Source organism: Perissodus microlepis, chromosome 15 (assembly GCF_051167445.1).
Source record: "Perissodus microlepis isolate ML-2025 ecotype Zambia chromosome 15, ASM5116744v1, whole genome shotgun sequence".
NCBI lineage: Eukaryota > Metazoa > Chordata > Actinopteri > Cichliformes > Cichlidae > Perissodus > Perissodus microlepis.
In genome coordinates, this window is record NC_140475.1 from 31,522,944 (window position 1) to 31,537,943 (window position 15,000).

At 41.5% G+C, this 15,000-nt stretch overlaps 1 protein-coding gene across 3 annotated transcripts in view; it reads right to left on the minus strand.

The window, feature by feature from the left end:
* Positions 1 to 5,313: 5,313 nt before the first annotated feature.
* Positions 5,314 to 15,000, minus strand: part of large1 (LARGE xylosyl- and glucuronyltransferase 1) — a 49,166-nt gene continuing 39,479 nt past the window's right edge. For all 3 annotated transcript variants that reach the window (XM_084952290.1, XM_084952289.1, XM_084952291.1), the window contains exons 11-15: positions 14,764 to 14,927; positions 12,127 to 12,405; positions 11,887 to 12,033; positions 10,946 to 11,141; positions 5,314 to 8,388 (exon numbers count right to left, since the gene is read on the minus strand). In XM_084952290.1, the coding sequence (XP_084808416.1) occupies positions 8,191 to 8,388; positions 10,946 to 11,141; positions 11,887 to 12,033; positions 12,127 to 12,405; positions 14,764 to 14,927 (984 nt within the window). In that variant the 3' untranslated portion in view covers positions 5,314 to 8,190. The remainder of the gene's footprint in view (positions 8,389 to 10,945; positions 11,142 to 11,886; positions 12,034 to 12,126; positions 12,406 to 14,763; positions 14,928 to 15,000) is intronic.

Genomic DNA, 15,000 nt, shown 5'->3' on the forward strand with positions numbered 1-15,000 from the left:
TGTAAATGTATATTGCAAATACAATTGAATACCGTGTGTCATTCTTTGCTACTGATCACTGCTCAAGTCACTTACACTTGACAAATTTCCATGATTTTCATTTGTATTTAGATGTTTGTAGTTCTACCTCTCTACAATCTGCAAATATACAGCCTTAATCTTACTTTGTATGAAATATTAAATTCAAATTTGACCTTTTTCTTCATGGATGTGTTGGTAAGTGTTAAATCTCCTGTTGATAAGCCTTTATTATTCAAGTTCTACTCTTACTGGTCTTAATCTGTTTTGCATAACGTCTGAACAATGGTTTCTAACTCGAACTTTCATATCGTCAGCAGTGGCAGTTCCTCGACCCTCTTCGGTTGCCCAGAAGACGTTTGTGAGTCTTCATCACCTGTTGAAAAGAGCCCATAATACCAGTCTGTGATACTGTCATCCCAGAAGAACTGCAAAACCGTTTCTGCATAGACTCGACCTGAGAACTGTTTCACAATATCTTTGGTTATGTTTACTTTGAAAAATCAAAAATATTACTGAGACAGTTTCTACTTCTAGGAGAGCAACATGAACCACAGTCCCTCTTTATCTGTGTATCAACCCATTCGGTGCTGGTCAGATCCTCCATTTGTGTCATTCACTGTGGTTATTATGTCTCAGTTGGCTTATTGCCCAGTTTTATTATGTGATCGCAAGATAATATTCAAAGGAAGAGGTTAGCAAAAAACAAAGAGGGATAACTACAGATGAAGAAAGTAAACAGGGGTTTTAGGAAGCAAGGTGTTTGAGTTGAATCTGAGTGACAACAATACCTAGAAGTACAATAATACAAAGTCAGGTGAAGTTTAAAGGTTTTATTTGTTTTGCAAATGATTTAGATCATTTAATTTCAAACCTTTTAGATAAAATGTATTTCAGAACCTGCTAAATCAGTGGTTCCCAAACTTTTTTTGCTAGGCCCCGCTATGTTTTACAAGAAAAATGTTTGCCCCCCCACCCCGCGCACACACACGCACGCACAAACACATCCTCCAACCACACACACCCATATTTTGCTCCATTGCGGTTTATTTCACACCTCAAACATTTAGTAAACAATTAAGCAAATACAAGTAATCAGCAATAAATTACAGGTAGTAAGAAAATAAACTACTAACTCTTTTACGCTACGTCCGCACCTACACGGGTATTTTTGAAAACGCAGCTGTTTCATCCACACGTAAACGGCGTTTCGAATCACCGGAAACTGAGATTTTTTAAAACTCCTTTTTTGCGTTTACGTGTGGACGAGGAATACAGAGTTCGTCACGCAACGTCAAAGGTATGTGCCTTTTTTCACGTCACGCTGTGCGCCACGTTATTGTTTACATGAGATGAATTGCAGAATGGCAGATAGTCAGATTAACAGTATTTTGTCTCTATCTTCAGGTTTTACAGGCTCACATATACACACGCCGTTACTGTCCCTCTATTTAGAAAGGCAGAGGCGTCACGGTGTGATTATTTTACACGTAGTTGTTTTTTTCCCCCTGTGTAATAATATTCAACATTGCTATCAATACATTTTTCAAAAAATGCCTCTCTGTGCAAAATGGGTTTAAAAACATAAACAACTGTGGGATACTGTTTGTCCGTGATTTGGACAGGGGGAACAAATCGTGGCAGGATCAGCCTGATATTATTTGTATCCCGCTGTAACTTTACTGTATAAAGAGCTAACGTCTCCAAAATGTCAGGAGTAGTTAGTCATTACAACAAGTGTTTGTGAACTAAAAATCATGAATGTGGGATACTGTTTGTCCGTGATTTGAAGAGCCCAGCACTGCTCCGGACGAAGGGAAAACCAATTCTGCAGGGGAGACCTACCTTGGCACTTGTGCAGGTGAAGCCAAAGGGAAGATATGTTTCACCATATTTTCTAGTCTTTGGCTTAGAATGAAGTTGGTTTGGAAACATATTCAGCGATGCTTCATCTCCTGCTTTGCGTTTGTGTGGGAGCCCCGTGCTAGCAGTGTCCAAGGTTTTTTTTTTTTTTTTTTCCCTTTTCATACCACGCCCCCCCTGCAATGGCTCTGTGCCCCTCCTAGGGGGCGGGCCCCACACTTTGGGAAGGTCTGTGCTAAATAAATAAAACAAACGTCACAAGACCTCACGCATCTACATAATTTAATAATTATAGAAGAAGAGCATTATGGAGAGGTTCCAATTGAACGTTGGATAAAGGGTAGTATTAGTTATGTTAAAAAAAAAAAAAAAAGCAAGCTCACTGTCTGCCTCAATGTTAAGATGATAATAAATGACTATAAAAGCAGAAAAGTTCAAGTTTATCATTTTGTCCATATCTGACTGCAGCCCTTTCCATCCTTGTGATCCCAATGTTTTTCCCCAAAACATTCCCATAACAGAGTATGGTTAAACCCTCATTTGCACTTCATAAAGTATGCACAAGGCTTTAGCTTTTTATACTACAAAACTTGTTGCTTGTTTTAAACTTCTGTATAAGGAAGTATAAACATTTACTACTACTTTTTTCCCATTTCTTCTCCGGTCAGGTTTTTCCACAATATTTTTTTAAAGTCCAGAAAGCTGAAGACATCACTGGCTTGGAGGCCAAGGGAAAAAGATCTGTATGACTTAAAAATGACTAGCAGTTATATATGATAAATAAAGAAATATAGATCTCAAATACTTTTAACCATTTTTTTTTCATTCTTGGATTTCTTAGGGAATACCACCATTAACAGATCTCACCCCTGTCTCTCTTTCTGTCTAGTTGGAACAGATCGTGGAAAAAGACACAGAAGACTAGTCAGTAAACTATGTTATTCACCTGAGTTCTGCTATAATACAGGCTTTTAAAATACCACCCCAAACAAAACGCTAACAACCAAAAACAACAAATTTTCCCAGTAATACATCTTTTAAACAGATAATATTGTGATTATGTGACTATTATTGCTTTAAGGAATTTCACGCATTTGTGCACATATATAACAAAGGCTATCAGTTTTGACCAATCATGGTGGCCACCCAGACCAAAAATGCCAGGTCCGATTTTTTGTCCCAGTCGAGCTCTGATTTGGATTGTGGAATTTGGTGTAAACAACATGAAAGAATGGATCAATGTAGGTCAAAAAGCACACCAGCACTGAATATACAAATACCTCAGAGACACAGCTAAACACTCCTCTGGGTCAACACAATGAATGTCCTTGAGTGGCCCAGACTTGAACCTGATTAAACATCTCTAGAGAGATCTGAAAAATGCTGTACACCAACACTCCCCATTCAACCTGACTGAGCTCGAGAGGTTCTGCAAAGAAGAACTGAGAAGCTGCCAAAGGTGCTTCAACAAAGGCTATGAATACTTACGTACATGGTATAGTTTTGTTTTTTATTTAAACAGTAATCAAAATCAAACATACAGCTTTCATTGGCCATGCTGGATTAATGTCTCCCAAGTCAGGGAGCCAATTACGCAGGTGGGTGGAAGGATAGTTTTCTAGTCAGGGGATCAGTCAGACGTTGAAAACTATCTTGACATTTTGATAACCAGATCTATAGGTGATAGTAATTAATGAAACTTTATGGCCTCAGAGTCTACCAAACTGTATTGGAGAGAATGATTACGGGCGATGACATGTCTTAGCAGGTATTACTTGTTAGGGAGAAGATACTGACTGCCAGTATCCTTAGATTTATTGGCTGGCACAGCCTTTTGGCTGCACCGGACAAGTAGAAACAAAATGACCTTTTGTGCCACAGTAAAGACACTCACACACTGCAAGGCATCTTCTGTGGGTTAGTCGAGAGAGGCGAGCATGGCCGAGCAACATGGCTTGCTTGCCTGACTGTTATTGCTAGCTCCCTCCGTTACTCCACCCTGATGGAACCTTTACTGTGTCTGACTTTAAATGACCTCTTTCCACAATGAAACCAAAGAAGTCTTGGAAAAGATGAGAGTATCATGAAGATTGACAAAGTTGTTACTGCCAGAGTGAGAGAGTCACAGGTCAAGTCTTATGGGTGACATCAGGGACACCGTTTAAAGCAGAGACTTGCAGAGGTTCAGAGTGTTGTTATTTTTGAATTCAGAGGCAGGGAATTAATAATGAAACTTTGTTAGGCCCCAGAATCATTATGGGTGTTGACATATCTTAGCAGGTATTTAAACCTTGGGTAGAGAGGAGTTATTATTTATTTTGTAAATAATAGCCAAGGCGTAGCCAAGTGGCAGAGGGCTTCCACTTGGGTGAAGCCAAGTCAAGACAACTTTATTTATTAAGTACTTTAACAACAGCTAGCACTGACCAAAGTGCTGAACATAAATAAGAAAAAATATAAATGCTAAAAATAAAAATACAATATAGAACACCAACATCAGAAAGACAACAAAATCTGAATAAAACGAACATTTCTGTACTGGGTTAAAAGCCAAACCGAAAAGTTGTGTCTCAGAATCTCCTCTCTGCTTTTCGTAGATGATGTGATTCTGTTGGCTTTATCAGGATGGTGGCCTCGCACTGGAGTGGTTCACAGGCCAGTGTGAAGTGGCCATCTGGGAGGGGCTCAGAGTAGAGCTGCTACTCCTCCACATTGAAAGGAGCCAGTTGAGGTGGTTCAGGCATCTGACAATAATGCCTCCTGGGTGAGGTGTTCTGGGTAGTGCAGTGCAGACCCAGGACACACTGGAGAGATTTAATTTATAAGCTGGAGAAGCTGGCTAGGGAGTGGGAGGTCTGGGCTTCTTTGTGTAGGCTGCTGCCCCCGCGACCCGGGTAAACTGAAGAAAATGGAAGGATGGATCAAAGCATTTTGTTAACACTATAAAAAGGTGCTAAATAGTTCTTCTCATTACTGTGGAAGAGAGGGTCGCAGTAAACCCAATGCTTGTCTGACAAGGGTGCCTGGGGAGGTGATTTCAACACACAGCGAAGACATATCATGTATCAGATATCCTGGCAGCAGTGGCGCAAGAATGGATGTGCACTTTGGAGTGCTTGGACCCTTACATAGCTGTTTTACACCTCGGCTTCGGACAAATCACATGATGATTATTGGGTTACTGACCTTCAGGACCATCTCCAAGGTCACAAACCAAGTCTGGGTTAAATGGGAGTCTCCATCAGTTGTTAGAACTGAAGAGGCTCCTCGATAAGAGCTGAAATGTCTTCACAAACCAAAAAGACGTCCCTCAGACTACTGAAAACAGAATGGGCTATTTCCCCTATACTGTAGTGACAGCTGTGTTCTTATTTATTGTGCTCATGAGGTCAAACTGGCGATCACAGAAGTAGGAATGATGAAACGGCACGCTTTGACTCTTTGCTTTTATTCAGGTAGCAGCATCAATCAGCACTGTCCTACTTACACACTGCAGCCCCGCTCAGCCCTGCAAGGCTAACAGATGCAGACCGAATATCATACAACAGTCACTTAGATAGCTTCTTCACACTCATACACACTAACCTGCACCAAGACCTTGTGCAGCTTCCTGTACAGGGTGAGAGATCACTGTGATGTGTGTGAGAGAGGCCTCTAGTTTCACATCAGTATCAAGTTTGTGTGAGTCCAGGGAGTTTTTTGGAGACTACGACTGAGTGACAAGTTGCTGCCTAATGACGCGTTCACTCTGATCCTGGCTTGGACCTGACAGAGGCAGCTGTGCCTCCAGCTGCTCAAAGTGGAAGAGTGAATCCATAACTGCAGCTGACTGCACCTTCAGTTAACAATTTTTACACGCCTAACCTGCAGGAAGAAGGACTGACTTGGATTAAAATACATGTGTTAGTTTTATTACATTTTGGTTGCTTAGGTAACAGGTTGCTTTACCACCACACTCATGACTGAAGTACAGCAGGCACCAGGAAACACAAGGGCAGCAGCTGTGCTCAGATAATCAGGTTTTCTTTTCCTAGCTGAGTGAAGCTGCACAGAAGAATGTGAGCCATAATTATATCAGGGTGAATTCAGGAAACGTGGTTCAACGCTGCCTTTATTTCCTATGACAGGAAAGCAGTGATGGTGTCCTATAAGTGGACTGACAAGCAACACAGATCATCATCTACATCCTAGTCAAAGATATATATATATTGAACTATTTGTTATATCCATAAATGAACTCTTCTTGAAATTACCTTTGCATGAAGTTCATTCCCGTGTGAAACGCTTTGTAAAGCAGACTCAATAAAAATTAATAAAAAAGGTAAATGGACTGATTCTTATATAGCACTTTTCTACTCTCCTGGAGCACTTTATACAACACGCCACATTGACAGAAGCACTTTCCTTTCAGTGTTTCCTAGCTGATACTCACACACTGATGGATGCTTGAGAGACCCTGCAACTTGGAGCCAGGGATCGAACTATTAACCTTGCGATCAGTAGATGACCTGCTCTTCCTTCTGAGCTACAGCTGCCCCAGGATGATACACTATATTAGGTATTGCTGTATTGCCAAGATTAAATAATTTGACAACAGCAATGTGTGCAGTGCACAGGAGGAGCGATCGGACCTTTACGCAGCCGTTTCACACTGTGACTCTTGGGGCAAATCTGGGTTAAATACCAGGGTTCTGCTTCACTACTTCTTTCCTCACCTGACCTCATGATGTTTTCCACTGAGGTCAGGTGAATTGGAGAAGACATAGGAGAATATTTTTTGCACTATTTGACCAAGACCAGTATCATCATATTATCAATATTTTTTAAAGTATTCCATAATATCCATGTCAAAACGTTCAGTTTCACTTTCACTGTATTGATTACAAAATTATTCCTGCAGTGATTTGTGTTCCTAATGTCTTTAGACCCGTATCTAACTTTAGTTTTTCTTTATAATATCATACAGGACACTAATGCCCAGCAGTGTCTTGTTATCAGGACTCTATGGCTGCCAGTCTGTCCACAGCCTCTCCAGATAACATGAAATTAGTGGCACAACATTCATACCAGACCAATAATAAGTTGACGATACACCAACTGATGGTGTGACACCTCACAAACAAGAGAGCGCACACTGGCACTGTGTTATTGGCTCATTTGGCTGCTATAGTATCATTGTAGGGTCTTTACCTTACATTAAAGCACCTTGAGGTGATTATTATTATTATTGTGATTTTGCGCTATATAAAAAAACCCTGAATTGAACTGCTGTCAAACTAGAGGCCAGAAAGAACGAGTGTGAGGAAGAAAGTGTTTGGGACTCACCTTACTGGAACTGGTAGATTTTTACAGATTTCCCATCCTCCCACCCGCTCATAGATAATGCTGACTGTTGGGCCTTGTTGCTGCACTCTGTTATGGGAGGCAGTTAACTAAGCGACAATGCTTCCATCTGCTGTCACATTCTGTAGTCGTACCAAAACAGAAGACACACTACAGGGCTGATGTGGAGATCCCCTGAATATTAACCAAGTGGATGGCCTCCAGACATTATTACACTTTTAGCTTATTTGTCATACGAGTAGGAAGATTTATTCTGATCTGTATCAGCCATGAAACAAATTCAGCAGCAGCAGATGGTCAGATGGCTGTTACCCTCAGTATCTGAGTGTGTTTCACTATCACAACAAGGTTTTTTTAACTCTCTGTCAACATGTTGACCTCTTTGTCCTGCTGCCTGCACATCGGTTGCATTGGAGCCGGGGCTGTGCTGTCAGTCATACTGCAGCTTCCTGTTACTTCATAGTTTTGGAAAGCTTAGTCCACAGTGCTCTACACCCTGCTAAGCACTGTCCTGGCAGAACACACACACACCCACACCCACACTTGTATCTACCTTCACATACACATACAAACACACACCCACACACACATAATGTTACACATAGCCATAACACTGTCATTGGTCTTAGAAATATGGCAAGGCAATATTTTTGTTTGCTGTCTATCATATTCCATAACTGAAGCTTGAGGCCCACACACCTGGGGCCCAGCCCCAGCAGTCCCTTGTGCGATCATTCATAGCTTTAACATCCTGGGAGAAGGAAACACTTCACACATTTTCTCCTTTATCCACAACTGATGACAAAGTTGGAACAAAAGAGCCCCTGCAGTGTCACACTCAGTGTCCAATGTTCTGAGGGACTTAAGTCTCAAAGTATCCCCAGGACCCACACTATGCTCCCCTCGTGCAGCCTGTGGAGCATGTCAGTAGTTCAGAGTTGGGGCTATGAGGGTCCGCAGTGGTGGCTAGCTGTTGTTTTCAGCCGTCATGTACTTAAGGGCGGCAAAACCGTACCGCCGCGACATGTTCTGTTGGAACTCCTCCTTCAGGGTCTTCAGGCAGACCCGGTACTGCTTATTGGAGCGGAACTTGGTGATGTCAAAGCTGGGTGCATGAGGCATATGGATCATGAAAGCATTGGGCAGAACCACAAATTCATACTCCTGTGGAGAGAAAAGAACAAACTTTCAGTCTGAATTCCTCAGGAATCACCGTTCATACCTGAGTACATCTGATCCGGTAACATGTAACTGCATGAGCCACATTCCTCTTGGTCGTGCATAAGTCGAACTGAACCGAAGTGCGCAGTTAACATCATTACTATTCTCATATTTTCAACAATGAGCAACACCTGTCACAGGACACACACACATTAGATATAGTGACAATAACAATTTTATAAACACAAAATAGTTTCTATGACTTTTAGAAGTTGCATTTTTATGCTCCAAAAAAGCATGTTTGCATAAAGTCCTCTAAGACTATTATTAAGCACTTCAGTCAAACCTGACCTATGACCTCTTAAAATTAAAATCCAGTCATAATGAGTCGCATGCTAATTTCTTCTTCAGCTAAAAGAGAACAGAACCTGTCACTGTAAAGCCATACAACCTGTCCAATCATTTGACCGACTGAGCTTTTGAGCTTTCTTTATCCTCAAATCCTCAAAATACAAAAATAAATGTGGTTAAATTACACAGTGGAAATCAAAATTATCTTAAGTTAAGTTATCCTAACATGAAAAAAGTGGAATATAGTGGAAAAGGATTTCATCATTTGAAAATATTCTGTATCACATTATAAAACAAACTTAAATGAGAAATTTAAACGTTTTCCATCCATCGACTGCTGCTTGTCTGGGTTACAGAGGCAGTTGTCTCAGCAAAGATGCCCAGACCGCCCTCTCCCCAACTACTGAAAAATTTCCTTGTTTAACTACCTCCTTGACCTCATGCCCAGGGATAGACCAGTCATCCCTTTTCCCCACAATTTGCCTCCTCAAAGGAAAGGATGTCAGTGGGCTCAAAGAAACCCTCCTAATAAGTCAGTTAATAAATTGATACATTTTTTTACTACTCGGAATGCTTGAAGTGCTTTTTTCAATTTCTTAGCATCTAACATTGTTTCACACTCTCGCACTCTGATGGGGAACAACGTGGGCTTCAGTATCTTGCTTTGATATGCAGACTTGAGGAAGTTGAGGACTTGAGGGAGTGAACCCCCAACCTTCCACATGGTAGACAACCAGCTCCACCTCTCAGTCCACAGCCACACACCACATTCACCACCTAACGATATCCTTATATAAAGTCAGCAGCTCTCTATCCCCACCACATACAGGTGAGCTGGAAGATGCTTCTCTATTCTGAGTCACTTGACAGTTTGTCAGTTTGCCTTGACGTCAGTTAAAAGTCTTGTTCCATAGCATCACCAAACCCAGGTTTTTGCTTCAGCTACTGCCAGAGTCACTCTCTTTGTGACTCTGGCAACGTAGGGCCTACCATTACCTGTCAGCTGACTGTTCAGCGTATCCTCAGAATATAAGCTTGAGTATGAGCCCTATCCAGCGTCTTCCCCTACAACCTGACTTAACTTGCCACCAGTTGGTGATGAGTTGTGCTGATCAGCTATGCTTTTAACTTTACTTGAGGTCCAAAACACCAGTCTGAACGTGGTGGTGGTTTGAACGATTCTTTTAACTGCTGAGGAGAGCAACTGCTGACTTTTCTCAGAGGAATGTTGTCCTGGTCTTATCTGATAGAGGATTCTAGCTGCTCAACAGTCCTGAGGCTCCAGATGTTCTAAGCTGGCGAATGGTGTGGACTCTTCTGCTATGAAGCCGTGTTGCTGGAATAGATGCAATATGCAGTTTAGCATCGTCCTGCTAAACTATGATAAAGACACCTGCTGTCTTTATGTTGCTCTAAAACCTGTATATACCTTTCAGCACTGATGGAGCCTTTCCAGATGTGTCAGCTGCCAGTTCCATAGGCTCTGATGCTCCCAGTAGTATCAAAGATACAGGCATTTGAACTGAGCACCGATAAGCAGTCAGATCTTCCCTGTCGTCTTTAGTCCAGAGGACGCAGCGTTCATGTTTTCCAAAAAACATTTTGGTTACGATTTCTCTGCCCTACGATCAGTTTTCCACTTTGAGCTTTGGTCCATCGGAGACAGCAGTGTTTGTGGATCAATGTTACAGATGATTCTTATCTGCATGATGGAGCTTTAACCTGCACATACGGACGGCACACTGAGCTGTGTTCACACACGGTGATTTGTGAAGTGTTGCATTCTCTCAGTCTGTTGATGATATAATGTACTGTAGACAATGAGATGTTCAGTCTTCACAGTTTAGGAACATTACTGTGTTATTGTAAGATCTTTATCTTACAGTATAGAGAGCCTTGAGGTGACCGTTGCTGTGATTTGGCGCTACATAAATGAAACTGAACTGAATTAAGCTAGTTGCAAAATTTGTAGATACATTTTTCTTCTTGTATTTTCTTCTGAGAAACACTCTTTTTATATCCACTCGTGTTAGTGACCTGTTGCTAATAAGTCTACTGTATGTTCGTCCAGTTGTGAGTTTAAACAACCGATATGTTATTATATGACTTAAAGAGATTTTCAAATCACTGGATTCTATTTGTATTTACATTTTACACAAAGTCCCAATTTTGGGAGTAACTGAGGTTGACAATGGGAGCACTGAGTTACCTGTGCATCCAGCTCCATAATGTGAGCCACCTTGTTCCAGCCAAAGCCCACAAAGCGGCGGTCATACTCAGGACTGTCCCTCCTCACCATAACATAGGGCTCAAAGTCAGCCTCCCACTGCACTCTGTAGGGAGTGGTGGCTGTCCGCCATTTGGCAAAGTTAGTTGGTGCATGGCCTTTAGTCCACACATGATATCTGTAAGGAGAAAAAAGGAAAGTAGTTTACCAGAGCAGAAATGCACTCTACAGTTCCTAAAGAATTAGGTGGTACTTTGGACACAGGGATGCAAAAAGCTCTTTCTCTAGCGTAGATGTGAAAATTGAGTCTTTTTTATAGAGTTTTTACCCCACTCTTCAGACCAAATCATTTTTGATGGCAGTACAGTTATCTCCATATATGTGAGTGCCATAAGACCATAAGATAAAAGACGTATTACAGACTGCAAACTCAAGGTGGGTGAAGCAAAGTGAATATGACTCAAAGAGCCTTGGGCACCCATAGAGACTGCACACAGGAGTCATGTGTGCAGTCCATGTAGAGTTTTTACCAGTATAGTGTTGCATCTGTACTCACACTAAACATAGGCATATAATTATCTCCATGTCTGTGAGATGAAATTACATTTTCATTAATTTATGTCAAAGTTATTAACACCGGTATTTTGTGAAACCAGCTTCTTATCCTTCTGTTCCAGATGTAAAGCAGAAGGTTTGATTCACGCTGGTTTTACTGGATGTCATGTGTGCCTCGTTGCAGCTTTCTGTTAGTGCCACTCATGTCTTATGTCTGCACTGAGCACCCCTGGTCCACCTTCCCTTCAGAGTAGTGGTGTTCAGACTGCTCTCGTCCTCTGAGTCCACTGACAGAACGTATCTGCGAATCTACTATTCTTTTCTGGTTCACATACCTTCTACGACAGACAGGGACAAACATGTCTAACCTGAAGGTGAAGAGTGTGCCCATGTCCAGCTGAGACAGCAGCTCGGCTTTAGATTTCGGATATGACAGTCGATACCGAAGTGTCTCAAAGGCAGGAACCACTAGAGCTTTCTTGGTGTTGGCCATGTCCAGCTGCACCACAGACTTCCTGCACATAGACGGTAAGTGATTGTTCACAGTGTCAATGAGGAATGAGATCAACATTTAGAGCTGTCCTTTGGTTTTTACTTAATCATCTTACCTGAGATACTCATAGAGGCTGTACATAGGCAAGAAGTCAATGTCTGATAGGAACATGTAGGGTGTGTTGACATGTCGCATGGCCACATTTCGTAGCAAGTTGACTGGGTAGAACTGACCCTCCTTGTAGACAATGTGGTAACCGACATTCCCACGACTCATCAGCACCTCAGAGCCCTGAGCATAGCGAAGGAACTGCTGGGCTTCAGCATCTGACAAGTACAGGGCGAGGCTGATGGGGCCTTCCCAGTGCTTACAGATGGCCTCCAACATCTGGAGCCTACAAGACCAGATTACAGGCATAAATGACATCACCAAATAACTTATTACATATAGAGGATATATATATATATATATATATATACACAAGCATCGCGACTGGAGTATTAGTTTTGTCAGCCAATGACAAAACATCTGCTGTTCTTTCATATTAGAGAAAACAGCAGGAGATCTTGCAATGAAATACAACTACTGGATTGCAATATTTGAAATGTTAAAAGGGAAGTCTGCTTGCTAGCTGTGGGCAGTTCTTGTTCTGTTTTGTTCACAATGATTATTCTGAATTGATGTTAGAATAAAAACATGAAAAGTCAATAAAATAATTAAGAAGTATTTTTTTTATAAACCACATATTTCTGTCACTGGCAACCACAGTGACTGAGTAGTTGAGAGTGGTGGCTGGAAGTTGCAGGTACTCACTGTGAAATTGATTGGTGAAGCCCAAGTGAGGCAGGCCTAGAGGCTGTCAGTGGTAATTAGGGTAATTAGGAAAAAAATGTGTATTTCCTGACTAGCTGGTGAGTAGTTGCAAGAGGCTGCTTGCTGTAGCAAAGTGAAATTGATTGCAAAGGTGTATAGAGCACTGAACCAAAAACCTCCTTGTATTTGCTTTGGTTGCAAACAGATTTCCATGGTTGCCCATAGATAGTATGGAAAACACTGACTGGTCTGCACACAAGAAATGGAGATCATTCCCCTTTAAAGTAAAAGATGAACTTTTTGAAATGTGTTAGTTTCTGTTAGTTAACGCTGAAGGCAAATTTTTGGTTTGACTTGCACTTTTCCAAGTTAGGCTACCATTCGGTGGTTAGCTTTTATCGGGGCGACCATGGTTCAGGGGGTTGGGAAGCTCATCTTGTAACCGGAAGGTTACCGGTTCGATCCCCTGCTCTGTCTGTCTTGGTCGTGTTGTCCTTGGGCAAGACACTTCACCTACCGCCTACTGGTGTTGGCCAGAGGGGCCGATGGCGCGATATGGCAGCCTCGCTTCTGTCAGCCTGCCCCAGGGCAGCTGTGGCTACAACTGTAGCTTGCCTCCACCAGTGTGTGAGAGTGAATTAATAGTGGAATTGTAAAGCTCTATATAAATGTAATCCATTATTTTAAGTGTCGGCAGACAATTCGATTCAATTTTATAAACAAAGTGCCAAAACAAAACAACAGTTGCTTCAATACCCTTCAAGACCCTAAAATAATACAAACTGCCATTTTCCACGCAAACTATAACTAACTATGGCAATTTACTAGCGGACAAAGCAATCACAAGGATGTTTTCAGTGCAGCATCGTCTTTGCAGCCAATTTCACCCAACCACAGGGAGCAACCTCCAGCAACCACTCAGCAGCCATCAGGAAATATTCATTTTCCTCTAGCGACGAGATGTTGCCAGGGGTTCACAGACTGGTTTTGATTTTGTTAGTAAGTAAAGAATTTTAATGCTTCATCCACTACATGTATGTTATACAGTCAGTTGTTGATTGTTTTACTATGTTGATGTATTGTCTACTTTGCTACCAGTCAATATTTTAGCAAGCATTCCCCATCATGAAGATGTGAAAATAAACCTTTTTAATGCCACTATATCGCCTTGATCCAGATTATTGCCGAATAAGAAGAAAATAGAAAATAGATGAACTGATCTCACTTTCTGATGTTAATCAAGGACACTTTTAGACTCTAAAATGATTAACCTAGAAGCTCAGAAGTTCTGGGGGTAGTAATTTTTACTGACTGTTAAATACTTTTCCCTGGTCTATGGTTTTAAAAACATAAAACTGCAGAGTACAGGCCGAATGGCTAACCTTTAAACGTTTCAGGTAGGTTTGGGTATTTGGCAGTATGACAAAAGCTGCAAACTGAAAAAGAGCTGTTACTGGAAGGATGTTTGCTTCTGCTTTTTAAGTATCCTAGTATTCTTTGGTAGTGCAGGACTATATATATAAACCATTAGCCTGTAAGGAAGATATTGGTAAATGATTGCAGCCAGGCTCCAGTACATACCTGAATTCAACTAGAGTTGTCCCAAAAGCCTAAAGGAACCTAGTTTCTTAAGCTCAAGCTTCAGCCTTACTGCAGCAGAGGCAAACCATTGTTAAGCTCTATAACAGGAGATATGTAAATATATTTCTCCTCCAATGTCATACCTAAGAGGTTTGTTACTTCGATCTTCATCAGTCAACAGATTCGCCAACACAGCTGTTTATTGTGGGGGGTTTTCTAACCAGGAGCAGCTCTAATATGTTTTTTCTTAACATTTTCAATGTTCTAAAACCTCTGGAAGCCTTCCACTTCATTGTTCTGCCCACTTTGAACTAAACACACCTGTGTAGCTTCTGTAAGTGTGGGTGTAAACCAGCACCTGTCCATAGAGAGCTGGGCGACGAGAGTGACATCTGTGTTGTCAGAGCTGGGTTTATACTCATAGTGCAGGAAGTAGAGGTGTGTTCGATGGACAGTGAATCGCTCTCGACGAAACTCGTAGCACGGATCATCTTCATCCAGCTCTGACAGTGTCTTCTGGAGCTGCAGATAGAGAAAGATAGGAAGAATAAGACAGATTATAGACCAGAGAGACAGAATCTCAACAACAACAAAA